Source organism: Lampetra fluviatilis, chromosome 19 (genome assembly GCF_964198595.1).
Source record: "Lampetra fluviatilis chromosome 19, kcLamFluv1.1, whole genome shotgun sequence".
NCBI classification, from domain to species: domain Eukaryota; kingdom Metazoa; phylum Chordata; class Hyperoartia; order Petromyzontiformes; family Petromyzontidae; genus Lampetra; species Lampetra fluviatilis.
The window spans coordinates 9721833-9749500 of record NC_136293.1 but is presented as its reverse complement, the minus strand read 5'-3'; the positions used below and the strand labels follow the sequence as shown (position 1 = coordinate 9749500).

Genomic DNA, 27668 nt, shown 5'->3' with positions numbered 1-27668 from the left:
CTCACCACGGTGGCAAAATGTCATCTCCCTCGCCTGGCATGCAAAAGGTCGTGGATTCGATTCCGACCCCCGTACAGTGTTCATCTACTGACCTGATTAGTGGATTTGGAGTTTGTATGTTCTCCCTGTGGTCGCATGGATTTTTCTCCGGTTTTTCCCCTCCACGTTTAGAGTAATTGGCTGCTATACATTTCCACATAAGCTACTGCTCGTTGACCTTTCCAAAACCAAACAAATTTATTTTTTATTTTGACCAGATACGGCCCACTTACCATGTGGCCAGGTAACTTCTGAAACAGAGCTGTGGGCTTTACCTCGGAAAATAATTTTTGTTTTCAATAGTTTCGTTTTTTAAGTGACCCTTTCTTTGTGTGTACTCTTAAAATAACCGAGTCGATTCAAAATTTCGATTTAAAGCTTTCGTGACTGCAGGGATTCATATTCTTGGTTCTTTGGGTAAATTTTCTTGCTGTGGTTTTCACACCTGATGATGATTGCTTGTGTTGCAATCGAAACGTCGTGATAATTTAATTTTGTTATTATTTCCCTGCTACGTGACTTTACCGAAAGAACCAAGAATATGAATCGATTCTCTCTGCAGGTTCTTGGCAAGGAAATGAGTCTTGGGAACCAGTCCCTCATCCAAAATGTATCATCCGATACCCGATCCAGTGACTTCCATTGATAATATAATTGAAATCCAAGGTGTGTGAATGGACAAAGTCTGGTCTATGAATAAAGATTAGCGGGTACTGTGATGCTACAGACTTGTTTTTTTTTCCTCGGATCGGCAGCGACAATTTGTGATCAGCTTATGAAACGCACCGCACGCGTGGCCAGAGAAAACACGGGGTTGGACACATTTGCATTTTTTGGAAAAAGGTTTATTTTCAAAAAAAGGAATAGAAGTGCAACCCAAAGAAAGTAATTCGACAAAAAATGGCGGGAAAGTCAAATGCCATTTTGTGCTTGGCGATGGAACGCAAAGGGAAGGGGCCTTGCCATCATTTAGCTTTGCGACGGCGGCGGTGGCACACCTTCCTCTTCCAAAACAAGACGCATTATCACCCAAAACGTTGGCGTTTGTTACAACTTTTGTCTTGTTTCTTAAAGATGTCATCAACACATTAACTTTATTTCAAATTTTTTTTTAAAGAACCCTGTTTGGGCCACTGCCTCAAATTTTCGAAAGCGGTGGTGTGTTAGCTTGCATTTGAACAGGGCAACCCATAAATCCATTTCCCGTTTTTCGTGAGGGAACTCATGAGGAAATTACAACCACCTCTACGAACTTGGGAACTGTGAAACTTTGGAAACATTTAATTCCAATTATGCTTGTATCCTTATGCTGCATTGTTATTTACGTAAAAAATAAGGGATGTTATTTATTACCAACATCGACATCACTGTCGCTTTCACCAGCTCAGGGTTGATTAAAAACGAGGGAACCGTGAACAATTGGGAATTCCATTTCCTCCCACCTCGATGTCAGTTCCCGGACAGCGTAATACTGAAAGGTGTCTCCGACGGTCTGATGGCTTAGTCACGTCAATTGCCTCTCACAGATGTGGCATAATAATAACAATAAGAATAAAAATAATATGTGTGCCGTACCTCTCGTCACCACCCGCTCAACAATGCCAACTCGAGCGGGCGGACACAAGCCGGGTCTTGTAAACCATGTTGTCATCACAGTTCCAACACCCCGACTATAACCGGTCTACATCTGAATCTGCACCACCAAATGCTTTTTTTTTACTCCCGTTTCATCGTATAATCTCATCAACAAGTATTTGGCTTAGGTGCGTGCGGTGTCGTTTGCTTTGCTTCCTCTCATTTATTCCGGAAAAATTAGGCGCTTGATAAATCTACCGTCTCATCAGAGATCAAGGCCATGTGCAGCAGTGCAGAGGTCGGCAGGTGAAGCTGACAGAGCGGGAAGAAGAGAGCAAGATGAGGAAAAAGAGCAGTTAGCAGAAATCATCATCGTCGTCGTGTGTGTCATTAACAGCCTATCGTCATGGCAACCGATCACAAACCCAATATACTTCCAAACAGAGACCCCTGAGGTATTATTTAGCTGCGGGTTAGAGATAAGTGAGTGCTTTGGGCATACTCATGTATACTGTATACCTCATAATCACATTGCGGTCATGTCAACATCTTTAATTTGACATGTTGTTAAGCTTCCTGTGTCATGTTACCTTCCTATGCTATTATATGTTAAATTTGCTCAAGTTGTTTGTCTGTCCTTCTTACAAAGTGAAATATCCCAATAAGTTTAAAAACAACAAAATACCTTTAAACTGTCGGATATAATTTCAACATCCAAAAGGTAAAAATAAAATAAACAAACTTTGTTTTTGGAAATCTAGCGGGATTTCCATTTCAACACAATGTAACAATTTCCCTTAATCACTCTGAAACACCTTTTTTAAAAAAACAAAAAAAACCCACAATTCGTGATCGGTTCCCACGACGATGCTCGTTAAAGTGCTCATGGACACAGTGAAATATCGGTTAGGCGTCGGGAAGCTCCCATGGGGAGCGGCGCTGAGCGGCCGGAGGAGGAGGGCCGGGCCTCCAGATGTTATCCAGGCCACTGCACCCAAACGGGTTGAACGGCGCCAGCGGCGCATCTCCGTGAGCCGGGTGAGGGGCCGGAACCAAGCGATCGCCGGCGCCGCGACCCACGATGCCCGACTGGCAGCCAGGGTGGCCGGCGAACGGAGAGGACGACGACGAGGAGTTTGACGAGGACGAGGAGTTTGACGAGGAGGCCTGCAGCGACAGCGACAGCGGGAGGGCGGAGCCGGGCGGCGGTGGGGCCATGACGGACGGATGAGACGAGGGCGACGTCGGGTGGTGGCCAGGCGCGGTGGAAACGCTGAGCGTGAGGCCGGTGTCGCCCGGAGTCGACCAGATGGAGCCGAAAGGGTGAGTCCACATGTTGTTGGATGCGCCCATCAGCAGTGGCTTTGGGGTAGGGGTAAACACACAGGCACGTGGGTTATTGTACAGCTCGGTAGGTTTCACTCGGGAAAACACTTCAGAAGTTCTGAACTTCTGCGTTACGCGGAGGTCAACTACAATGTATTCGTGATTGTTCCGTACAGCTGTCCGATGTGTTTCTAGGTTGTACTGTGTGTTGTTTGGCATGATGTTCAACATTTCGCTCCATGAGCTGGGAGCTTCTTCAGTTTCTTCAGGACCATATCTTGAAACTCTCAGGACGTGCAAGCGACACATCAGACCATGCGGAACAACATGCGTACAACCTGATGACACATCAAAGAGCTATACAACAAGTACATTTTACAGCAAAAGCCTCATGGCCTGCAAAGCACAATTGGCTTTCTTCCCTTGTGAGCATTGTGCTCTTATGTGTGTGGTTTAATTTTTGGGCCAATCATGCGTGCGTAATTGAGAAATAAAATTTTAATTACAGGCACGATGGGACACACTCGCTTCTCCTTAAGGTTAGCCGGTAAAGTTTAGAGTCTTAAAAAGTACCGTACCCTTTTTTTGGAGCCAGTTGTATGTTATATCTCCAAGACAGATGCAATTAGTTTCACTGAAATGTCCAATTTATTTAATACTGTGACGATGAGCACATGAACATGCTGTCACTACCGGTCGAGTCACTGAGAAGCCAAGATTTGAATTTGAACCTAGATCACGAGATGCACAGAAGAATACCAAAAACATATAGCAACACCTAAAAACACGTCATACAAAAATGTCATGCAAAAATAAGCTATTTTAAATAATGAGTGATTATCCATCCGGTGTTCTTAAAAATCCGGCATCCCCCCTCCCCCCCCCCGAAGCCGCTGGATAATCGATTATCGATTGTATTCCGAGCTCCCCTTTGTGAGATCTGCCCACTTGAAATGACCGAGCGGTAACACGTTTGCGCGCTTGTTGCAGAGTCACCGTTCGAACCCAGTGACCGCCCTGGTTAATAAAAAAAATACATGCCGTCTGCTTCACTGTGGGGTGTCTAAAGATCCTGTGAAATAAAAAAAAGAGTTGACCACGTATGTTGGTGTCATGGCCCGAATTTGTAAAACACACAAGCAACATCGCCCAGAACTGGCAGACTAACACCCATTTGCAGGCGGCGCTGATTGCGTCGCGTGGGGACAGCTACTCCGGGTCAGAACCGCGGCTGGACTGCAGCAGGGTATTGCTTGCATTTCCGGGTCATTTAAGCAAGCACCCTATAAGAAGCAAACTCGATCTTCACACGTACGAAAAACCTTCTCTGCCGCGGGACTCACTGAGCTGGTGGGGCTGGTGGGCGAGGAAGGCCCAGTTGACCACATCCCCCCCTGGGAGGGACGCGAGTCGGCCATCAGGACGCTCCACGGAGAGGCCGACGAGCATCGTGAGGACGGGGCTGAGCACGGCGGGGCGGACATCACGGCTGGGGGAGCCACCGAGGCCGGCGGGGAGCTCCCGTCGCCGCCGGACGGACCGCAGTTGTAATTGGCGGCCCACACGGCCAGGCCGCTGCCGATGCTGCCCACGGAGTTTTGGGGGCCCGATCCGGAGCGAGAGCGGCCCAACACTTTTGGGAAACGCACACACACACACACGTTATCACACGAGTATAGGTGTAGGCATGAAATTGCTTGTACACTATGAGACCTCCTTTACCAGTGGCAAAATATAGTAATAGGTTTTTACCCTTTCAACTGGTACAAAAACTGACACCTTTATACAAGGCATCATGTTTGCAATAACCACAACACAAGCAGTCAAAATGCAAACCAAAAGAAACAACTCTGATGATGATAATGATATGCACGGTCCTTGAAGTTGATTGGTCCACACCCGAGACAGCTTTTCTTAGAGCCTAGTCTCCATTGGTGTTGGACCAGATGATGCCATTTTGACTGCTTGTGTTGTGGTTATTGCAAACATGATGCCTTGTATAAAGGTGTCAGTTGTTGTACCAGTTGAAAGGGTAAAAACCTACTACTATGAAATTGCTTGCTCACGCCATTGCTGGGGGTGCGCTTTCGCTCAACGGAGCTCCAGAGAAACCTTGAGGTTTAGAAGATGTTTCTGTAACATCTGGCAGTTTACCAGTAATGGGTCAAGGCAAGCCCGACTGTTGATGAGACAATGTATGTAAAAACCAGTCCAGAGTTTGCTTGCATTTAACCAATGCTGCTAAAATTATCAACTCCCAGAAGGCCTTGTGGAAGGACAGATATACGATGGCGATGTATTGTGTCCTTGTTGATCGTGTGACCTTATCCTCTCCTTGTTGATCGTGTGACCTTATCCTCTCCTCAACAATGCTAATGACTATTTTGTGTTAATCATAGCTGAAGAACGCCAAGAGGCAGGGGGGACAACGGGGGGTTGCTTGGAGCAGTACCTCCACTGAGGTCGAATGAGTTGGAAGGTCCGAAGGCGGAGAAGGTGAGCGGCGGAGTGTAAGGGGGCGACTGAGTGAACACACTGGCCCTGTACGCGTTCACACTGCACGCGGGGGCGGGGAGGGGACACGTTAGAGACACGCTGGCACGTCACGCGCACACGAGAGAGAACAATTTGACGAGCTTACCTACTCCCTTTCGATGCAAAGCGGGCGTACCTGCTGGGCAGCACTTCATCCCTGGGAACGGCAGGCTCTACCAAGCCACAGGGCTCCTCCAGCATCAGGCTGCCTGTGGAGTTGGACTTCTCTAGCACAGCCTTCCTGGGGTCAGCCAGTGGAGCTGCTGACATGACACAACACGCAGAACATCGGTTAGGAACAGCAAACAGGAGCCCCACATACAATTCTCCCCTTTAAAAAACGCGTATAATGTGTCGCTAACCCAGGTGACTGTGCTACCAATGCAAAGGTGCATTTATACTGAACGATATAGGACAAACCTGCCTAAGGTTAAGGTGAACACTTAATTTAGCATGTGAAAATAATATTCCATCTAATTTAGTGCCTCCATAATCCAATTTAAAAGTGAGCACGGAGGCGCACGCTTGGAATTACACCGAGAGACGAAGAGAGGAACACACGGGTGAGAGAGGAAACACAAATTAAGCCGCATAACATTTACCGTGAAGAAAAACAAGTGTGGTTGGTCAGCGCACGTCGCTGGAAAGAATGATGGAGCCATGGTCAGAACTAACAGCGGAGCGGCCACCAAAAGAGGAAAAGTGGACGTCCAATGAAGAGATAATCTTGTGCGGTGTGGGTACAAGATGGATCGTTGAATAGTAAAACCATGAGCGACGGCTTGGGGGGTGGATTGACCACGTCTGATGATGATATCCAATGTATGTAGGTGACACGTAGAATAAGAGCAACATCAACATTCGTTATCGTTTATTTGTTAAAATCGATCGGTGAAATTTCGCTTTAATGTCCGGAGATAATAATGCAATATAGAAGAAAGAGGGCACAGGTTGGGAATTAGCGTTACCAATCATCTTCTCGTGTCCAGCAGCAACAGCGGCAAACGTGGGGTTTCCGTTCCTCCCAGGAAGAGAAGTAGCTTTCGTCAACTTCCCCTTCACAGCGTGCCCTGCGCTGCCATTTGGCTTCATTCCGACGTCACTGCGGACGAAACGAAAATTACGCGAGTGAGCGCGACAAAAAGTGCCCCCCCCCCTCCCTCGCGTCTTCAACATCAATGTCAAGCGATTACGTGTGCTACCTTGTGGCATTAGAGAAGCAAAAAATGCTGGCCTGAGACTCGCCTATCCCGACTAGTTTTGGCAGTGGCCTTATCCATAACAACTGCCTGATTACTAATCTAGTATACAATTACAATAACCCCCCCCCATCCGCCTCAAATCGTTGCACCTGATGAGTTAATGATGACGTCACCCTGCTGCTGCTGCTCTATATAAGAACGGGAGACACAGCAGAGCCTCACCATTCTGGCGAATTGCCCGATGATGGTGGATGCAATTACCAGCGAAACGTCGTACTCAAAAATTGAAAATCTTGTGGTTTCACGCTTCAACACACCGGTGGGCTAAAGCAGTGAACTATTTGTCTTTTGTCAAAGTGACACTTTTTTTGCTGATTGGCCGTGTCGGGTGGTGGAGGGTTACGATATATTTATAAATAAAGCGATCTAAACCCAAAAACGTTGATTATGAATAATATTGGTCGCGAAAGCCTACGTGTTAAACTAAGTTAGAGGTCAGTTTAACACGTAGGCTTTTGCGACTAATATCCATAATACAGGTTTATTTTTCGTGGGTTAGATCGCATAAATATAAATGTGTCGTTGAACCCGCCACCACCCGACACAGCCAATTAGTAAGGTTTGTCACTAAACAGAACGTGCCAATTCGTTACAAGTACAGCACAGGGGTTTGTTGGAGATAAAATCCACAACATTTATATTTACGCGATTTAACAAAAAAACAACAACTGTATTATGGAAGTTACAGGTCAATATTTTTACACTTCTGCCGCAGCCCAGAAGCACACTTTTTATTATTTAATCTCATGCCGCGTCTACATCTGTCTTCATCAAGGTAAAGTGCCTTGACTGCACTTCGTCGAGCAATGCTTATCCACGTCTATGACCGACTGACTATACAAACTTTTCCATACCCGTTGCTCGCGACAACGCTGCTGTAACTGGCCCCCTGCTGAGTTGGTGCTGGCGAGGAAGGACCCGATACGGGTGACCCGCGAGAATGCCTGTTGAGAAGCGGTTCGGCGTTGAGCGTTTGCAGGGAGAGCTGGTGAAGGCTGTCCGTGGCTGGTAACAAAACGGCACGGTAATCATTTTAGGATGGAACAACAACGCACACATCTGTACTCTGCATAACTTCATTCGCATATAATGCACGCCAACATTACAAGACAATTATCAGTTAATTAATTCCTAAAGTGGCCGCGTGTCTCCGTTCACCAATGGAGCATTGAATGGTGCTAACCTCCATTGAGCCGGTGGTGAAAATTTCACGATCCCATGATGGTGACCGGCATTTCCATAGAAAAACCACTTCTGACTGTCTACCAAGTTCACCAGGTGGTACTAACTTGAATACTTTATCAACCCCTGTGGGATGATGGGCATAGGTGACACTTGCCAGGATATGATCCTCTATAGCTCTCCCATGGGTTTTTGGGTTGTACCACGTGCCAAACAACACACGGCACAACCCGAAAGAAACATCACAGAGCTCGGCAGCACAACCCTGATAATATACGCAGGATGATTTGTATGCACGTTGAACTTATTTCGCACCTTAAGTAGCCATCCGTACTAATCGGAGGTGCACGGTTGGCTACCTACACCGTTCCTCTACCAACTGAGTCACCGTGCAATCCTTCCTGGTTAATTTATCCGGCAACTTTGTAGCCGTGGCATTTAACCGACGCAAAACGGCCCTTTTAGATTTTTGATTGTTGTTGGCGACAGATAAAATTCGCAAAACGGACGAGTGACGCGACCAACGAGGGCGGCGCACGGACTTACAGCTGCTGGCTTTGCCCGCCATGGATGGGAGGTCCCACTCGGGCGGAGGGGAATGGTCCTTCTCCCCCTCCGAACTGCTGTTGGTCCGGCTCGCCGTGCCGCTGCTCTCGGGATCCGACGCGAACGCCGGGGAGGTCTTGCCACCACCGCTGCCATTGCCGCCGCCGCCACCTCTGTCTGTGCCCACCGTGCTCAGGCCAAAGCTGCCGCGGGCACCCATCGGACCGCCGCTTCCTGCACGTGGGAATTCATGTACACAATCGTTTTGTGACGCTCGGCACCATCTGGCCTGCACCGCCGATGCATAGTTCTTTAGAACTGCTTTTTGTGTTTGGCTTGTTGTCTCTCCCCCGCACCTCCCGATTCGCGCGGTTGGCTACGTACAGTGGAAAATAAGTTCCACATACATAGATCAGAATACATGCTGACAACAGCACCAAATCATGCAAGAAAATGAAAAGAATATTGGTTCGTTTTATAACTGTGTTTTCTCCCTGAATTATATACCAACTATGCCATCGGTGTTACGTATCTTAGGATTGAATGAATATCCATTTAGAGCTCTTGCAGAAAGAATAGCATCGTCCCACGTCAGAGAACGGCTTCTGGAATGTCATCACAAAATTACTCCTGACTTTTCTCCAACTAGATGGTGTACCTTCTCATCATCTACTGTCACATGGCGTAGGGGTATACGTGTGTGTGCGTGTGCATAGACACACGCAAACTGAGTGTGAGTTTGTGCATGTTTATTCGTGTTGTATGTGTGCATGTGTTCATTCCTGTGTTGTGTGTGCATAACTGCATGCGTGTTGCACCCATGTCTGAGTTGTTTGTGCCTGTGTATTCACATGTGTGTGTGTAGCGGTTAGCGCGCTGCAGTGCGATCCGAGTTCGATTCCCGCTCACGGTGAACAGCGGTGACGATTATCTGAACCAGTCCTAGGCCTCCCCGAGGTCAACCGACCCCCTCATGTACCGTTGCCGGCATTCATAGATGCTCGCCGACGGCACTTGCTCCTACAGTCTGTTGAAGGCTATACGGTGGGGGGGATCTTTGTCTTTGTTGTGTGTGTGTGTTTTACGTGTGCGCACAAGAACCTTTGCCGCGCTGTTTGGCGAAGCCGCCATGCTTGCTGTTGCGAGGGTTCACGTCGGCCTTGAGGGAGGAGGCACTGCCTGGCTTGCTGGAGAAACCTGACGAATCCTTCCTGCGCTGCCGCTGCTCAAACTGCGTCGTGTAGGGCAGCTCCAGGGAGCTGGGCACACATCAACCACGCATGCATTCAGTATTTCGTTAATAAACAATTAGACATCACACACCGCCGCGTGCTCGCGCGTTCGCTGCTTGTTTCAGAGGCAGGTGGCTACCCTGGTTAATACTGCGAGTGTATTAACGTTGAATACATTACATGCAGTCTGTTTCACAGTGGACGTTAAAGATCATGTGACGTTATTCGAGAAATAGTAGACCACATGTGTCGGGTGTCCCAGTCCGAATTTTGCCAAATTTTAAATATTACTCGCAAATTACTTCCATGGGAAAAGCCACATTGGCAACATTGCCCAGGAGCGGCAGACTCCTGCCCACTTGCAGGCCGGTGCTTCGTACACCTTGTGCCACACAGGGACAGCTGGGGGTTACCCTGGGGGCTTATTAGGGCAATGGAGTGGTTGAGATGAGATGCGATGTAAGACACTATTGGGCTGCGTAGTTTATTTAACGGCTCTATATCATATCTCCTAACTCCATCATATCTCCTAACTGGCTGACTTGGGCCCAAACATAGACACGCGAGCACACACAAAACACAGAGATCCCTCCATTAGCCTTACATACAAAAAAACAGGAAAACCGCGCCGGCGTTCACCTGGGCTCCCGCAGGTCAGCATAGGGGTCGCGCCGAGAGCCGCCACTATTCTTCCTGGGGCCGCCACCACTTGTGACAGCCATCGCCGCCGCCGTCACCGCCGCCGTCATCGCCGCGATGGACACTCCCCCGGCACCGCTGGCCCTGCTACCGTAGCCGCCGTCGGCGCTAAGTTTACGTGCTGGAGGGGAGGCCTGGCTTCTTGGCTTGAGCAGTTGCTCGGAGGCCTGCAGGGGTAGATATGGTCGAGAGAGAGGAGCGTCGGCGTTGTTAAGTCGTGTACCACACGCGTGTAACCACAGCACTCGCTGCACACGCTCGTACATCTCTCTCCTCCATGGGTCGTTTATTTTCGACCGCTTCCCGATTCCTGTAACATGTGAAGCACGGAGCGATACTTGCTGTTGTTTAGTATCACGACCGATGTCACCACGATTGTAGTTAACATCTGCAATGTAGAATATCTGTACCGTCCCAGACCGCCCATGAAAGATAACAGCTCATTGGGCCCTTCTTGCTGAAATCAATAAAATCTATCTCAATACCCCAAGACATTAAATGCACTTATAATTACGTGCGCACGCATGTATGTGTGCGAGCATGAGTATAGGAGTGGTTAGTGGGGAGCAGTGACGCAGTGGTTAGAGCAATGCGCTGCGAACTCGTCCAATCATCAGTGGCGGTTGACATCAGAACCATCCAAGGGACCCTCGGTCGACTCAGCCTCAGATGAGCACCGGGTGCGATGTGTGAACATCGCCACTGAGCAGACAAAGGCGGCCGGCCGGGCGTGGTGCTGGCCACCCACCCGCTCGTGTGCCGTGCCGGCCTTCATAGGTGTTCGCAAACGGCACTTGCCCCAACAGTCTGTTAAGGCTGTACGGAGGGGATCTTTGTCTTTGCTTTGACGGGGGGGGGGGGGGCAGAGGATGGGGGGGTCACCTTGTGGGGGTGCGGCGGCTCCAGGTCGGGGTTGGAGGCCTCGGTGGTCGTGGACGACGAGTCGTCGTCGTCGCCTCGCCCGGCAACGCGCCGCTCGCGGTCCTCGCGCCGCTTCTGCAGCTTGGCCACCTTGCGCTGGACCGTCTTCTTTCCTGCCGGCGCCACGCGTCGTCAGCGTTAGTATTTTACCGTGTACGCTGTCATCACCCTCGTCGTCGTCGTCGTGAACCTCATCGACACTAGCGGCAGCACGATCATCATCATCAGTGGCATCATCATAATGATTTAAATTGGTAAGAGCATCATCATCATTATCAAGGCCTCACCATGAGCATGACCATGATTGTTAATATCATCATCATGATAATTTATCATTGCCGAGATCATCATTAACATAAGTATAATCACCACCATCACGACGATGCCCTTCATCGCTCTCCTTACATAATTCAAGGTGTATATGGTTGAATAGCCGAAAATATAATGCAATGTGTACAGTGTCTCAATGCTAACATATTTTTTGCAAGATGATGGGTTAAAATCATAGCTACGGTTAGCCCAGCTTCATCAACCTTATCACCATCGTCAACAACATGTGCATCACAATCGCCACCACCATCACTATCAAAAGATTCATCGTTATAATTTTATCGCCACCATCATCACCACTGTCGCCGTGATTACAAGTGACCATCATTGCAATTATTACGATCATCGCTAGCATCACACTACGCCCGTTGTATCCCAGCGTTGTGTTGCAATGGGCCGGCACCTCGGCTGCTGCGCTTGGAGTGCGACGGTTCATCTCCGTCCATCTCGCCCACGAGCGCCTCCATCGCCGTAGTCACCGTCGTCGATTGCTCCGATCCCTCGCGCTCTCCCCTTTCCTCCTCCTCTTCCTCCTCCTCCAGTGCCTCCGCCTCCACCTCGGGCTCCGGCTCATCCAATCTCCCCGCATCCACCGAACCCTTCCTCTCGTAGCCCAAGTCCGCGACATCGTCTGAAAACGTCCCGAGTTGCGCCGCTTGAATGTCCAGCGCCCGCTCGTCTTTTTCCGGCGTCTGCGTGCCACACTGGTGCGTGAGCGTCTCTGGCACGGGGCTCGGCTGGTTCTGCGTCTGCTGTGTCGTGTGGGGCAGCTGATTCGTCTGCTGCTGATGACTGTGGTGATTGCTATTGCTGCTGTTGCTGCCGCCGCCACTGTTCTGAACTTTGGCATTGCGCTGTTTTTTCCCGGACGGCCCCTGCGGAGCGGTATTTCCCGCAGTCCCGTACTCCGAGCCGCCACCATTCCCGCTTCTATGCGGTGGCGGCGCCACGGACGCGGACGAGCCGGAACCTGGGCTGCCCCTGGAGGCGCCAGCGCTGCCGGGGCTGCCCTTGGAACTGCCGAAGCCCATCTGCTGCCCGCTGAGCGCGCCGCCGCGGGTCTGGTGGCTGTCGGTGCCGTGCTGCTGCTGGTGGTGGTGCTGGCTGTGGTGGTGCTGGTGCTGCCTGGACGCGGCGTTTCTCTGCGTGGCGACGCTGCTTGTGGACGGGAGCCCTCGCCCCCTTCCAGGAGCGGCGCTCTCTTGTGTCAGCGTGCTGCCGAGCAACGCAACCAAAGAGTGAGACGAAGCGCTCCAGGCAGAGCCGACACCAGGGGAAGGGAATCTATAATCTATGAACCACAGGCATGACACACTCTGCCACTTCATTTCACAAGGCCTGTAAACCACATGAGGTCGGCCACTTTTTATCAACCTATAAATGATATTTATCCATAAGTGGAAATATTTTAGAAGCAGTAAATCGGGTAATTCAGATTTTTTTTTTTATTCTGACTGCACAGTGTTTATAATTTTTATACTCAGTCACCGCAAAGGCATCTTAAGAGGAAATAAAATAGGCATTGCATTAGAGTGGTAAAGTGAGCCACAATTATTTTCGAAATGTTACTGTTTAAAGCTACGGTGTTTGCAAATATGTGGCTAGCCAAAGGTATTTGATGACCAGTTCGGCCTTCAGTCATGCAAGGGTTCTCCTCATTCCTCTCGCCCCCTCCACCATCCCCCCCCCGCCCCTCACCAACCCACTGACCAGCATCTCCCCATGACCAACGTGGTGTGGGGGAGGCCTTCATCCAGAAGTAGATAAATAATTATTAATGCTTAAAAACCATGGGGACACTAAGTTAAGTCATTAGAAATCGAACTTTAATGTACATATGCAGGTCGTTCATGAACATATATATAAATTTGTTTACATGTATGACTTTAACATGTTGGCTTTATCACAGACAATAATATACTTTACACTTCCTAACATATTTTTTGGTTAGGGCCACCTAATCATCTGGAGAAAAAAACTTGTGTCGTGAAGGCCCTCCACCACCTGACGCAGTCAAACAAACTAAAATAGCTGCAACAACAGTCGCTCGTCGATCGTGAACGTGACGCGGTTCAACCTCTTTGGCCGCGTCGTTGTCGGGCGGCACAAACTTTGATCAGATCATTGCCCCCCCCGCCTCCATTAATCAATTAACGAATGAAACAGGAACAACGTGTCAAGGCCCCAGAAAATGTTTTGCGAGCGAGCGCAAGCGGCGGCGGCGGCGGCGAGTAGGCGTACCTGTGCTCCTGCATGAGGGAGGCGCCGATCTTGCGGAGGTCGAACGGTCGATCGGTGAGGCCCTCGCACAGGCTTTGCTCCGCCTCCGCCTGCTGCTGCTCACGGAACTGGCGCCACTGCTCCTGGGCGTCCATGAAGGCCACCACCAGCACGCACGGCAGCGTCACGCTGCACACGCGCGGACGCAGGACGTGCGCAGACGAGAGGATTAGGTCGGTCGTGGGATCTCTGCACCTGATTGGGTGAAATTATGACGTCACCCTGCTGCTCTATTTAAGACCGGGAGCAGGTGGCTTCACTATTCTGGCAAATTGCCCGACGATGCTGGATGTAATTACCAGCGAAACGTCGTACTGCTGATATTCTACATCACAATTGTAGACGTAAGAAATAGTATTTTATTAAAACCTTTTTAAATAGGTATGTGACAATTCCCACTAGGCAAGTGAATATTCACACCTCAGTGATTTGATGAAGTTTAATGATTCAGGGTCAACGTTCAATTCAAGAGATTTTTTTCTCATTTGCACGGTCTGTTTATATTGTCTTCCATGTATAGTGTATTTGTTTGCTCCATCTGGTTTGTTCAATTATCCTAAAGTTTACATTTGCATATAACTTGCAAACATTGTAAATAACCTATTCTCTCTATTGCAATAGCTCGTTAGCAGCCGCTTAGATGGACTACTACACCACAGAACCGTGAGAGACTGCGATGGAGAGAGAGAGGCCTTCATCCAACAGTGCAATTGATCACGGCCGACGCTGACAACGTGAAGATCAGACGACGGGTGGCACCGGCTGTCGAGAAAATAAATTTGTGCGCGACGGTGCCGTAGACGTCCTCGCGGGCCTCCCTCGCGCGCCCTTACACGACAAGGCCCAAGACGGCGGCGTAGAGGAAGGCCTCCCAGCTCGGCCGTGGCAGGGCCTCGGCGCACGTGGCCAACATGTGGTAAGGCAACGAGGCGTTGAGCACGAAGGTAAACTCGGAGCCGCGCACCGTTCGCAGCCGCAGCTCCCGGATGACGCGTGACGCCGTGAAGTCGGGCGTGAACCTGAGCACGCGTAAAAGACAAAGGTTCGCCCACGTGGCCTTTGACACGGACTGCTTTTGGGGCGAGGGATTGTTGGCGAGCACCCATTAAGGGCGGCACGGCACGCGAAGGGCCGGAACCATGCCCGGCCGCACATATAACACAAGCGGACACACGCATTAATACTCAGACAGTGCTAAAAAGATAACGATCGTCAGTCTGGCCTTTAATAGGCCGTTGGGGCAACTGTGAAGGGCAGCAGGGCGCACGCCTGGCCGCGTTTGTCTCCCCAGTGCTGATGTGTTTGCACACTCCGTTAGGTACCCATTTAAGGCTGAGTCATCCTAGAGGAGGCTCAAGATTAGGTGGCTCAGGGTTCAGAGGGCTCTGGAGTCAGAGGGCTTTGGGGTCAGTGTTGAGCCAGCACTGTTGAGAACCAGGATTCTAATCCAAGACACCAAGCGTGATAAAACCGAATGCTGGAGTATTTTATCATTATGATTTATGCAAGAGGCTACAGAGAAGCAAAGAGAGAAATCTCTGGTGGTAGCATGCATGTACGTTGACCTTCTTTAGCGCCGTACGTAGCCAACCGCGCGCTAATCGGAGGCGCGAGGACAGGCAAGGGGGGGGGGGGGGTGCACGGCGCGACGACTCACGCGATGACGATGTCACGCGTCGCGTTGGGCTCCAGGACGAAGACGGAGCAGTCGACGACGCGGAAGCCGTAGCCCTCGCAGCGGAGGCCGCTCACCTCGGGCGCCGCCACGTGCAGCGGCAGCGGCCCCACGTTCTCCACGCGGAACGTGCGCATCAGCGTGAACGTCGGCTGCTTCGGCCGAGACTCTGCGGAGGCAGCGAAGGGGAAGCGGGGGGGGGGGGTGAAGGGGGCGATCGAGTCAGCGCTCTTTGACGGCACTCAAAAGGATTTTCTAATGATCAATTGAAACCATTCTAGATTTGAAGCTTTCGTGACTGCAAGGATTCATACTCTTTGGTTTTTTCGGTAAAGTAACGTAGGTAAAAAATGAGATAAAATAAATGATCTAATTTAGTTGTTTTCATTTATTTTCTTTTATTTTTTACCTACTTGACTTAACCAAAAAAACCAAAGAGTATCAATTGAAACCCTCTACAGCCCTGACACAGAGGCTCATCACCTAAACACCTTACCTCTTATCAAGTTCAAGTTCATTTATTAGGTATAGCCCTGTGAGCCATTCGGCTCTTGAATTGGGTGCAACCGCAACAAACAAAAAACATGAACAAAAAACATCATAAAGTGAATATGTGACTGAGTGCAAACAGAAAATCCAAGAAAAGACAGCAAAATATTGCAGAAAAAACACCGTACACCAACGCTATAGCCTTCACTCTAGCACTCACAGAACGTCAAACGTGGGGACACTGTTCGACTGCAGTCGGTGGCACGCGACTTGTAAAACATAGCCACAGCGAGAAGTCAACTGGGAGTGGTGTGCCAGGTCAAAAATATTTTCAAGGTCGACAAGTGGAAGAGGGCAGGCTGAAATGAGGCCCCCGGGTAAGGAGCGCAGACCCCTACATCGTAGTCAGGAGACGTCATGCCACCACGTGAACCGCTTGGCACTGTCAGCAAGCCAGAATATGGGAGGTGCTGTGTGTTTTGAGTAGGCGAGTGGAGATGCAATGATTTGCCAATTACCGGTAAATAAAAATGTTATACCCACAATAAACGCATGAAATCCGGTGCAAGATTATTTGCGGCATACGTGAATCAGGTGAAAGCGTCATCTTATAGGGTGGAATTAACGAGACTAAATGAGACGAGGCATAATCTCTTCTTGACTTTGCAATTCCATTGGCAATTCCATTGATGAATGGAATTGAAACCTTCAATCGTGACATTTCTTTCAATCTCAAGGGCGATAATCGTTATGTTACCTAGCCCTAAGTAACACCTCAGTGTTTCACACGGAGGAAAGTGCAGCAGCAGTTGATATTTTATCTGCACGAACTACAAATGAGATACAAAAAAAAGCTTCCAATAAAAATGTATAAATAGGCCACGCATCCTTAGAGAATTCCTGAAAAAAGTGCTAAAGATTTATTGAGTGAATATACGACTATTATTGAAATGGTAATAAATTTAATGATTCGTGTACAATAAAACATTTGAAGTATAAAAAATACAAGAATATACGTGATGCTACGTTGTTCATATATTAATAAAGATGATTTACTTTAAATTGAATAACTGACATATTTCTGGAATGCCAATGCCAAGTCAGATTACACTCCCACTCAGATCAGATTATAATTGAAATGTTAATTCTCTTTTTAATCAATGACAGCTTTCCCAGCTCACAGGTGTGAATAATTCACTGTCGTCACAAAACGCGTTGCCATTCTGACTCGCCGCGCAAAGAGAGCGGAAAGAATATAACCACAACAAGCGTACGGTAGAGACGAACGAACAGACTGACTCAATGGGCAAAGGAATGAACGGACGAAGGAATGAACGAATGAACGAACGGAGGAGGAGAACACTCACTGTCAGTGCAGTCCCTCAGCACTGCCTCGGTGACCTTGAATCGGAGGGAGGCATTTGGGCCTGGGGGGCGGCCGGCGAGTCGGAGCGCCTCGTTAACGCCGCGACCCGACACCACGACGCCGTCCAGCACCGTCAGGTTATTCCTGCCATGTGACGCAGCGTGTCGGCACACGGTATGGTGTGGTACAGCACGGTGCAAGCTCAGAATCAGGCGGTTCCGGCACGGGACAGCATGGCACAGACTGTCAGGGTATTGCGTGGTGGTGGTGGTGTTGCAGGATATGATGCGGCTACGATGCGGCGCGGTATTACGTAGAATGTCTGGTACAGCATGGGAGAGCATGATACTTTATGCTGTACAATAGTCAGGGTACGGCACATTAGAGCATTGTAAAACGTGGACTGGGACGGTACAGCAAGGTGTGGTAGGGCACGGCATGGCACGGTATGGCACGGTGACAGTGTCCCTAGCAGGGCGCGTCACGACTCGGCATGGGCACAGCGCGAGTCATTGCGAGGCGTCGCCCGTGTCGGCGCGGCTCACCTGATGAGGATCAGCGTGGTCTCGGTGCGGTTGCTGGTCGGTGTGAAGCGAACGCCGATCGTGCGGCGCTCCCCGGGGCCCAGCTCCACCCGCACCAGGGGCGAACCGCCGGACGCCCCCGGCTGCACCGGCGAAATTGTACGGTCACATGGCGAAGTTAGCGACCACAGCGGCACGTTAACCAGGCACGCACAACCAAAAGTGACGACACTCGCGTCACCAAACCTAAGTGACGATGCAGTCGCACACACGCTAGGGTGGCAATCGAATGCACCGAATACCCGCGCGTCACAACCAACCGCACGGTCACACGCGACCAGGTTAACAACCGGACAGCCACAGAAGCATGATAACAACCAAAACGATCGGCCGCACGAACTAGATAACGGCACGGCCTCACAATCAGCGCAAGAGCCAATCGAGCACACGGTGTGACACGGCCATGGTAACAACCGGCCAATGACATTTGCGCAATTATATTAATTATCAAGCAAACAATGACAGCATCACAAGCAAGCAATGAACTAAATAATCATACGGCGACAGAGCAACCACGCACGGACACGACCAGAACGGCAAGCACACGACCCAACCGCCATAAAGAAACACCACACAACCAGGCAAACCCACGCACAGCGAAAATGCGTGATGTCATACACACACACACATCCGAGCCAAATGGCAATGCACAATCCGCATCAATACAGGCAAGCAGGAGTGCATTAAATGAAGTAAGCTTTAAAAATAATACAACAAAAAAATCGAAGCTAACGTTTCAAAGCATCTCACCTGTGTTATATCTGAAATCACTGAGAAAACTCCTGAGGTTTCATTTACGTTGTATTTTTCGAGGTTTAGCCTGCGACCGAGAAAAAAAATAGTAATTCCGTTAGTGAGCAGATGGCAAGAGGAAAGGTCACCAAAACCCTAGAGGCATGCAACAATTCCCCCCCCGCGAGATTCGGGGTCACGATTCGTTTCGGCTTCGCCGTCGTCCCAGTTGATGGGAAGGTGCCGTGGGCGTAACGGTTGGTCCGCTGCTCGATTCGCAATCCAGCGGCCATCGAATCAATCTCCCGGCGCAGCAGCTCACAAAATTGGCAGGTCTCTTAAATCCACCCCGCCCGCCGCCTCTGTCCACCCAGCAGTACCGCTGGGTTACACCACGGTTAGTCGACGATCGGCAGGACGTGTGTGGCGGGGTAAAGTGTGGGTACTCCCGCACCTCTTCCCTGTGGAAGAGTAGGCCAAAATAACACCCTCTCGAGGGGCTCTCGAGAGCTCCGTATAATGGAGGCCCTTTCCGGTAGCAGTGACGTGGGCAATAAAATGTAGGGTTGCATCTTTACCTTGCTACCTCCTCATCCCATCTCATTTCCATTGTTTCCCTTTCTTTGCCTGGTTTGTACAGTTTTGTTCACTCCATTAGCCGTAACACTGGTGTACAATTAGCACAACATTTGAATACACAGTGAATTACCGATTCTTACACGCGCAATTTGATACAATGCATCACTGGCGCTGTGCATCGTGATGCGTTGTGGCCAGCAGAGGGCAATGAAGCAAAATCCACAGGTCTAGTGGTAGTCGTAATAATGAGAGAACTTTACCGGGACGCTCCCACAGCGGCACTCTCCGCCTTCATAAAGCCACCAATGACCAGTGTGGTGAAGTATGGTCAAATAAATAGTGACCCGCATTGCTAGGGGAGGCCTTAGTTCAGCAGTTGATCGAAACTGTACGTGTACATAATTAGCATATGATACTGAACAAAAAACCTTGTTTAAAAAAATCCCATTTTGATCCCCATCGTGCTATCGCCGTCGCACCACGAAACAATGCATCGATTGGGATCTGTCGCACAGCCGTGCGACACTTGGTGTTAGAGAAGGGCCCACGGTCCGAAGCGGATGTCAGAGCCACCCCTGAGATCATTGTAAGAGTCGACGATGCCTCGCCGATGACTCGATGCACCACGATATGCCCAACTGAACGCCGCTTTGAATGAAAAATCGAACTATGCCATGACACTTGCGCGGAGCTGTCGGGGAGTGGGGTGGAGGTGGGTATACCGCTCAGACAGCAGCCGTACGGCCGTGCCAGGACTTGGGTACCAGCGCACGGGGAACACCTGGCACACGACCGGCACGTCGGCCAGATTCTCTAAAATCAGCTCCTCCACCTGCGTGCACACACACGACACAAGGACAGAGAGGCGCCGTTTAGCCGTACGAGCTGACGGGGAAAGTGCTGGACGTGAGCGTTTATTATGTTCGGTCTAATACGAAAGCGAGTGTGTGTCTTGTGGTCAGAACCAGGCATGTTTTGCTACCTTTGTATCCCCTGTGCTAAAGTTCACGTACCGGATCAAGTGACCAGAGAAGGTCACGTTTGCATAGGAGGGAGTGGAGCAGTGGTGCAGTGGTTAGCGCACTACAATATGAACCTGGTGAAGTACGTTTAAACAACCCCCAAGTGACCATCATGGTGTGAGATGGCCCTCAATTGTTGAAAATTATTCCACAATTTAAATGTTTTTTGCACAGGGGGAGGTGGTGTAGAAGGATCGGTTCAGAAACCACTTGCCACCGATGTGAGATGCGGTGAGGAATCAAACTCTTATGGATGGGTTCATGGCGTAGGGCACACAAACCCCTTGGAGCGACCGCTCTTTCGACGTAAACGGAGACATTTATGGGGATGAGAATCAGCGCGAGGGTGTTGGGGCAAGGGAGGAGAGTGTTGGGGATAAGACAGTGTGTGTGTAGCTCGCGGCTGATTCTTGCATGGATTCACATGTCAACCAAAAACAGCTTGCATCCGCCAAAAACCTTTAAAACAAATAAATAAACAATCGTTTGGCCGATTGCCTGTGCAGTTGTCGGCAGTGCGTCTAAAGGATGACACATCCTAAAAGAAAACTCATTGCTATTATCTTGAAGATAAATCCTTAAGTTGTATATCCTCAAGACCATCAGTCACGTGTTTCATGAAGAATTAATGAGAAAAGGATAGTTTAATAGTGACATGGGGCACATCTGGTAAAAGTATGTGGGGCTGACGGAGGAAGGGACTGCCAGCTGACCGCACGTCCTGGTTGAGCCTGCCAGAAATGTGTCAGCGTTACTTTCAGTCGCATCATCTTCCTTTAACGGAGAGTCTACGGTACGTGACGAGAGGAAGGGGGCGGCCGGGACGGGAAGGGGACTCTGCGGCGGTGACGGCTTCAGCGCTGCGACTCACGGAGCTGGTGTTGCGATTGGTGAGCGGGAAGGTGAGCGGCCTGCCGGACGTGTTGACGAGCGAGGGCCATGTGAGCTGCGCCACCACCCTCAGCGGCACCTGCTTGTACAGGTCGGTGTCCACCTCGAAGCCCGCCTCCAGCCTGAACGCGAGCGCACGCGGGAACGCGTCCACGCGGGCATCAGCAACGTAGGCACACAACCATGGACGACAGCGGCAGCGACAACCGCCGGTCGTCGCTACGTGGCGCGCGATGTCACCGTGCCACTTGCGCCAGTGATGCGCGGTGCGCTTGTCGAAGACACGCTCGCAAGAGGTCAAGTGACAGGCCCGGGCGTTTTGGGTTAACCGACCAAGATGATTGGTTCATAGCGCAATTCGCTTGCCACCGTGCCACCACCCCATGTGTATGACAAATGCCAATGGTTCAGGGCTCGGCATCATACCCAGGTCTCTCAGTGTAGTGTAGTGCACGGAACACTATGCCACTGTTTCCAACGCACGTGAATTACTTTCATTTTTCATTGTGCATCATTACACTGAGTTTTGGGGTGGAGTGTTGGTGCAGTGGTTAGCGCATTTCGCACTGAAACCAGTCACCTGAGTTGTATTCTTGGCCACAGCTAACATCAGTCGTATCTGAATCAGTCCCGGACCACCCCTTCACCCACCAATGCTGACCAGCATTGTGAAGTATGGTCAAACAACCCCCAAAACTGACAGAGCACAGGGAGGCCTTCATGCAGCAGCAATGGATTGGCTGTACATCAATAAATTATATGGATTTATGCGTTCAGCTGCATAAAGCCGGTTAAGACGTTAAACAGGTCCTGTTTCGTGAAGAGTGTAAACACGAGCATTACAATGATGGATACTTTGGTTTTGAACATTGGCCTTAGCGAGCCATCAGGGCTAGCAGAGTGAATTTTTTGGATGATGCAACCTTTCCTGGTTTTTGTCAGCAGTGCACGAACGCGTCTATGAACGGTGCAACGTAACTTTAGCAGTTGGAAAGCCACAACAATAATGTTTTGTTCGAAATAAATACGCCGCAGATATCATTTAATCACTAATTAACTTTTTATGTTGTGGCAAGTGTTGACAAGGACGTACTGAGATTATTAGCAAAATTGTGGAGCGACTGTACAAAAGGTCCCGTTCAGAAAAACCCAGTAATTTGAAAATAAATGCAATAATAAACACATGTTTTTAACAATGACGAACGACCATAATTAAGTTTGGCCGTGACTAATTGAGTTTCCCCGCTGAACGTCAAACTATTCCCCTGTTAAAATGTTCAACCAAAATCTAAACCAGCCACACTTCCTGTTCCCTAAAAGCCATGGCGAGCCGTACGTTTTCTAGCAATGATGGGCAACGTATAAAACATAAACATAACATGACAGGCATATATCACACGTGCAGCACTGAGAAGTCTAACAATGCCGCGAAAAACTGCCAACTTAAATAGGGACTAACTGGCAACTGATATACAGACTAAGTCGCAGGCCGAAACATTGACTACAAAAACAAAAATTCCCAATTGGATTTTTCAACGTAAGATTAAAAATAAACGTTACGCCTATGAACCCGTATGGATATTTTTTGCTCCAGCACCGATTATTAAGCAAACCCCTGTGCTGGTTTTAACTTTCTGAGCCTCACCAACAGGGCCGCAGCCTGTTAAAACAGCGACTAAACTACTTTCGCTCACGACATGATGGACTTGAGTAGACTTGTAAGTGGTTAGGATTCGCCCCTCCTGCTGTGCGATTCAAAGAATCTTCACCATTCTGCTTGCAATTCAACTTTTTGATCGATAACTTTTGGTTTCGTTTGCACTCCCTCATTTGTCTATTGACTTGTTTGTTCTGTTTTGTTCATTTTGTTTGCCTAACGAGGGCATTTGCTAATTATTTGCATTCAATGTAACTCATTAATTACACGTGCAATTCGATGCCTGTGTCGTGACTGTGAATGTCACTGTGTGGTGCCGGCCTTGCGAGGCCACCGAGGCCACGGCAAATAATGTGTTGTCATTATGTGCAGCCCGCTTACTGGGCATAGTACCAGCCATAGCGGGGCTTGGGTGAGCGCTGATTAGCGCAGAGGCTCCACGTACAGTGTGCGGTGCGGCTCCCGGTGAGGGAGCGAGAGGGAGCGTCAGCCAGCCAGGGTTACGTTGGGGCATGATACGCTGGTTGACCTGCCGACACGTGACCGGATGATATTGGAGGGGGGCCACCGGTGGACGGGGGCCGCTGGGTGGTCACGTGGTATAGAGGAGCTCTCGGGAGCCATCGGGAAAGAGCTCGAGAGATCTAGAAGGTGGGCGGGGCGAGGGGCGGAGCCAGCCTCAGCCCGGGCCGATATAACGGGGGCCCCGTGAGGGGCTCGGGGTTTCTTCGGGTTGTTGGTGAAGAAGATCCACGTCGGGGAGAAGAAGCCTCTAGCCACGCGGTCCGGGAGCCAGCTCGTGGTCCAGACTGGGATAGCGGGACCGTGTCTAGTTCTGCCGTAGCGTGGTTAGATGGGCGTTCAACACCCGAGTGTAGGTCACATTACGTTGTGTTGAGTTGATGTAATAAATCGTGTTGCTCCCAAGACAACGTCTGCGACTCAGTTGGACTCACTACACCTGTATCCTAAGAATACAAGTTTTCTAATCCTTTTTCACAATAGTATATTGCGTTTGTGCTTTTGCATCATTTTCATGAAAAGAACCATCCTTTACAAACATATTGCAGTGCATCACCCCGTGTATTTGAGAACAGCTTGTGGAAATATATTTCACAGAAGCTCTTAAGAAAGTCCTTCATGTGACCATTTGTATCTGTACACTAGGGGAGTGCACATTCCACATACCCAAGTACAGTGAGAAATTAATGTCGGATGGTCATAAAACCAATAATTCAGACACAGCCCTGGTTTCTTACAGATGCCTGGTTTCGGACCCAGGCCTGGTTTCAGACAAAGGCCTGGTCAAGGACGCAGGCCTGATCAAAGAGGCAGACCTGGTCAAGGAGACAGGCTGGTCAATAACACAGGCCTGGTCATACCGCCCTGGTTTTAGACACAGCACTGGTTTCGCAGTATCGCTCTCAGAGCAATTGCGCTCACCTGTGCAGCCCTCGCTCACGCATGGACGCCCAGCGGCGCTGAAGCTCGCGGAAGAGCTTAGAGTCGGTGTCTGCCGGCTCCTTCTTCAGGTTGTCCTGCCACCGCATGCCCGCTGAAACGAGCAAATGCCCAAGGCACTTCGCGTTAAAAACGATAACTGTTGATTACTCCCTCATGTGATGATCGTTGCTTATCCTTTGCCTGTGATCAAATCACCCAGAATGTACAGGATTTCATCAGAACTCAGCTAAGCAGGGTTGAGCATGGAGAGTGCTTGGACAGGCGACAACGGTGCCACAGGTGTTATAGGCTCCTGCGCAGATACATGGTAGGCAGTAAAGGGTAGTGCCGTAAAATCTATTTTTTTTTACTGTACTTTCTCATTTATGCTCCTTAAATTTACCAATCTGCACTGACCATTGTGGTGAAGTATGGTCAAGCAATCCTCATGACCCACAAGATATCAGGACACCATCATCCAGCAGCGGATTGACAACAAGGCTGTACATGTGTGTGTGCGTACGTTGATTTGTTAGTTCTGTGACTCCGCCATTAAACAACAGATGAATAAGGGGATATTTCTATGCTGTGATATCAACGTAATAAATCAATAAGCCAAAGATCAATCCACAAAAACCTTTGCAGCCATATAGAGCAATACAGTTATCATTTACAGTGGCTTACTCCTTAAAGTAAGAGGCAGCGTCGCAGACCGTTATCTTTAAAGCGACCAAAGTTTAAGAACAACAAAATATTTACGCACACTGGGACCAAAGGCTACTTTGAGCTTGAATATGGTTCCTTGTGCCCGAGTTATTTTTTATTATTAAAACAACACTTTACGTCTGCACCGCAGATCTCCTTGATGAAATGTACGTTTGTCGTGTAAAAGAGGCTCCTCTGGATATAAAAACAATGGGATTTACGGAATCGTAAAAAAAATTAAACAAGGTCAATCTCCGTCTGCGTAAAAACGATCTCAATCTAAGCATCATTCTCATGTCATTTTTGTTTTCTTGCCACCGCGGGGCAAAGATAGCTGTGACTGACGCTTCCTGTGCAGCTCCTCGTAAAGAAGAGCATGATAACAAGAGATTTTTCTCTTTTTCTTTTGGGCACGACACAAAACAACACCCAGTGTTGACACCTGCCTGTGCAAAGTTAGGCACAAGAGATGTTTTGGGGGCTTTCTTCTTCCAAATAAAATCCTTTGGAAGACTTGTTTATGCATGGGCTTCCATGTGTAAGTCCTCCAAAGAACAAATCCCCATGACGCCCCAATACAATCCCTTCCTGGTGCCCGTATCGACCATGGCCATCGTGATGCCAGGCCACGTGACAGCCCGACCCTGCGAACGTTCGCTTACCTCCAACGTAACAGTCCGTATCACAAGCTGCGCTTGCATTAAAATAAATATTCCCGATCTGAAACAGAGCAAAGTAGCGTGCATATTAAAACCCACTTAAATTTGCGCAAAATTCATGACGGCATTTGTTTGGGATGCAGTACAACGTCACGTGTCTATATGTATATGGCCGGCATATATCCATCTTGACCCATTAACCGCTGACGCGTAGTGCAGCCGTGCGCAAGGTGAAACTGTCATCTTGTGAAGATGTCCACACCCCCGACCTTTTCACAGACAGTCATGTGCTCTTAAACTCACGTGCATTCGTTTCCTTCTCAAGTGCAGCAAAGCACAGTCCCCCACGTTTAAAACACAGTTTGTGCTTTCATTTTGTCCAGTAACTTGTTTGTACAAAGTGTCAATTTCTGTGGATATTCACAAATGTGACCTGTTCACATATCCGCCAAAAACTGAAGTCCTAAGCGAATCGGATACACGATATTCTACTGTACACTCACGATAACAGAGCAAAAGTGTGATGCAGTGGAGAGGACTTCATGGTTGAGAATATCCAAACGCGGTTCTGTTTAAGCCATAGCTCAAAGCAAAACGATCTCAAAGCTGGGCGTGTAACCATTCACACCATTTCTACGTCGTTGCATTGTGATGATTCGGGGGGTGGAGATTCAATTCTAGAATCCTTTCTCGACTTGTTTGTAATGTCTTGCCTGTACTGCTTGTGTCATCTATATTGTGTAAAGCTTGCACTGCATGCCTGCTGCTACAATCATCGATAGTGCTGTGCCTACCAACTTTTTGTGCTCTTTCATCTCATCGATGCTAAATTGTCTGTGCACTCTGTGTACAGTCCAACCTGCTGATTCTATGTTGTTTGTTGGGCCTAAAAATGCATTTAACGTGCGTATGTATTTTGAGATCAATTTTATTGGGCGAATCGTGAGATGCTTAGGTGTAACAAGTGGTGGAAACGCGTCGGTAGACGGCGGTTCGCCATTCCGCCACTTCTGAGCACACCCAGCATGTGTACCGGAATTTTTCAGAAAGGTTCACATTGCTAGACCACCACCACGTTTCCACAGGGAGGAAACGGCAGCGAACGTGGCCTGCAGGCAGAATAAGTGGCATGACGGGACTGCATCATTTCCATTTCAAACATTTGCTATAATGCGTGGCAGATTCTGTGCGCTGCATTGGTGTCTTCCCAGGCCAGATTGACAGCACATGGGCAGTGACGGCGGTGGTATGCGTAGACTCCTCTCTTTCCCTCCACGAGGGCTGCACTCCCTTGACACGACTGCTCTACTGAAGCAGCTCGGTGGAGACATCGCTCGCTGCTCTAAATACAGTGAGAAGCACCACGACTTCAAAAAGCTGAGCGACAGCAGTGAATATACGCGGTGGAGCAAAAGTGCAAGCCACTGTTTTTTTTTTATCGCGTAATTATTCTTTTTTATAAATTATATCCACAATTTTACCCCTATTGTTACCGTTTATTTATGGATTTAATTTTACTCCTATTTGTCATCAAACGACAAATCTCTTTGGATCTTTTCAGAGCGGACAAAATCTCCGTGTTAGAGTAAGGCCCACGATAGAGGATATCACAGAGTTCTCTCTGAGATCCCTTCAAGTGCCCTCTGACCCAAACAAAAGAGGGCAGCAGCTACCCACCCCCACCCACGTGACCTGCCCTGCCATTGTCATTCAAGTCACTTCAGGTCACCTGCTCAACATTCTCAGTCTAAAATCAACTAAATCCGTCCAGTGCCTCCCCACTCTCATGCAGGTGCATCTGAAAGCAAGAGCAAATAAGAAGAAACACATGCAAGGTAAAGTGCTCTCGTCTTGCGCACGTGTGTACCTAAAACCATCACCGCAACGCAAGACCGGAGCGTCGTTGCTCCGATGTAAACAAATGGGCCAGGGGTTCCCC

At 49.2% G+C, this 27668-nt stretch overlaps 1 protein-coding gene across 2 annotated transcripts in view; it reads right to left on the bottom strand.

The window, feature by feature from the left end:
• Nucleotides 1-873: 873 nt before the first annotated feature.
• Nucleotides 874-27668, bottom strand: part of TMEM131 (transmembrane protein 131) — a 108788-nt gene continuing 81993 nt past the window's right edge. The window contains exons 21-41 of one of the 2 annotated variants that reach the window (XM_078864997.1): nucleotides 25733-25790; nucleotides 24366-24477; nucleotides 21246-21387; nucleotides 20075-20184; nucleotides 18792-18861; nucleotides 18003-18124; nucleotides 17459-17601; nucleotides 15585-15771; nucleotides 14761-14946; nucleotides 13889-14056; nucleotides 12051-12862; nucleotides 11279-11430; nucleotides 10337-10563; nucleotides 9567-9724; nucleotides 8466-8699; nucleotides 7592-7742; nucleotides 6444-6577; nucleotides 5612-5738; nucleotides 5393-5496; nucleotides 4284-4573; nucleotides 874-2976 (exon numbers count right to left, since the gene is read on the bottom strand). In XM_078864997.1, coding sequence (XP_078721123.1) covers nucleotides 2521-2976; nucleotides 4284-4573; nucleotides 5393-5496; nucleotides 5612-5738; nucleotides 6444-6577; nucleotides 7592-7742; nucleotides 8466-8699; nucleotides 9567-9724; nucleotides 10337-10563; nucleotides 11279-11430; nucleotides 12051-12862; nucleotides 13889-14056; nucleotides 14761-14946; nucleotides 15585-15771; nucleotides 17459-17601; nucleotides 18003-18124; nucleotides 18792-18861; nucleotides 20075-20184; nucleotides 21246-21387; nucleotides 24366-24477; nucleotides 25733-25790 — 4143 coding nt within the window. In that variant the 3' untranslated portion in view covers nucleotides 874-2520. The remainder of the gene's footprint in view (nucleotides 2977-4283; nucleotides 4574-5392; nucleotides 5497-5611; nucleotides 5739-6443; nucleotides 6578-7591; nucleotides 7743-8465; nucleotides 8700-9566; nucleotides 9725-10336; nucleotides 10564-11278; nucleotides 11431-12050; nucleotides 12863-13888; nucleotides 14057-14760; nucleotides 14947-15584; nucleotides 15772-17458; nucleotides 17602-18002; nucleotides 18125-18791; nucleotides 18862-20074; nucleotides 20185-21245; nucleotides 21388-24365; nucleotides 24478-25732; nucleotides 25791-27668) is intronic. The other variant, XM_078864998.1, reaches the window with a different exon arrangement.